This window comes from Penaeus monodon, chromosome 30 (genome assembly GCF_015228065.2).
Source record: "Penaeus monodon isolate SGIC_2016 chromosome 30, NSTDA_Pmon_1, whole genome shotgun sequence".
Taxonomy (NCBI): domain Eukaryota; kingdom Metazoa; phylum Arthropoda; class Malacostraca; order Decapoda; family Penaeidae; genus Penaeus; species Penaeus monodon.
In genome coordinates this window covers 972,430-973,000 of record NC_051415.1, presented here as the reverse complement: position 1 = coordinate 973,000, position 571 = coordinate 972,430, and the positions used below count along the sequence as shown (strand labels likewise).

Here is a 571-nt window from a genome sequence, read left to right as displayed (position 1 = left end):
ATTGAAGAGTTGGATACAATCTTATAATCCACACTTCCCCTAAAGGAATGTGTAAAGCAGCGTAAACCAATCGCCGGGAAAGCTCATATTTTATTTGCCAATCTTAGCTACTTTGATTACCAAACGTTAGCACAACCTATGTATAGTAAACGAGATCATGTTGCTCCATGCAAAGTCATTTGTAAACTAGCAAACGATAACAGACTCTGCCACTTGCAGAGAAGTTGATGACATCGACCTCTTCACTGGCGGTCTGGCAGAGAAACCGAACCGCGGTGCTCTCGTCGGCCCGACCTTCGGCTGTCTTATCGGCCGACAGTTCCACTACCTTCGCCGTGGCGATCGCTACTGGTACGAGAACGACATCCCTCCGTCAGGGTTCTCTAAGGGTGAGTACTCATAACCATCACATTCTTGTCACAGTAACGCATATTCCTTCCTTAAATCAGGAACGTTCGTTATGGGGAAAAGGTGTAGATACATATTTCTTGAAACTATAATTAATCTAATGTTAAGAATCTAATAGGGATTCGACTTCGGTCTTTCCTCTTGCAGAACAGCTGTATGAGCT

The 571-nt window shown here is 44.1% G+C and overlaps 1 protein-coding gene across 1 annotated transcript in view; it reads left to right on the top strand.

Annotated features, from left to right (window-relative positions):
• The window catches only part of LOC119592262, a 71,284-nt gene that overhangs the window by 9,480 nt on the left and 61,233 nt on the right, over positions 1-571 (top strand). Inside the window, 2 exon segments of the mRNA XM_037941090.1 lie at positions 220-389; positions 556-568. Coding sequence (XP_037797018.1) covers positions 220-389; positions 556-568 — 183 coding nt within the window.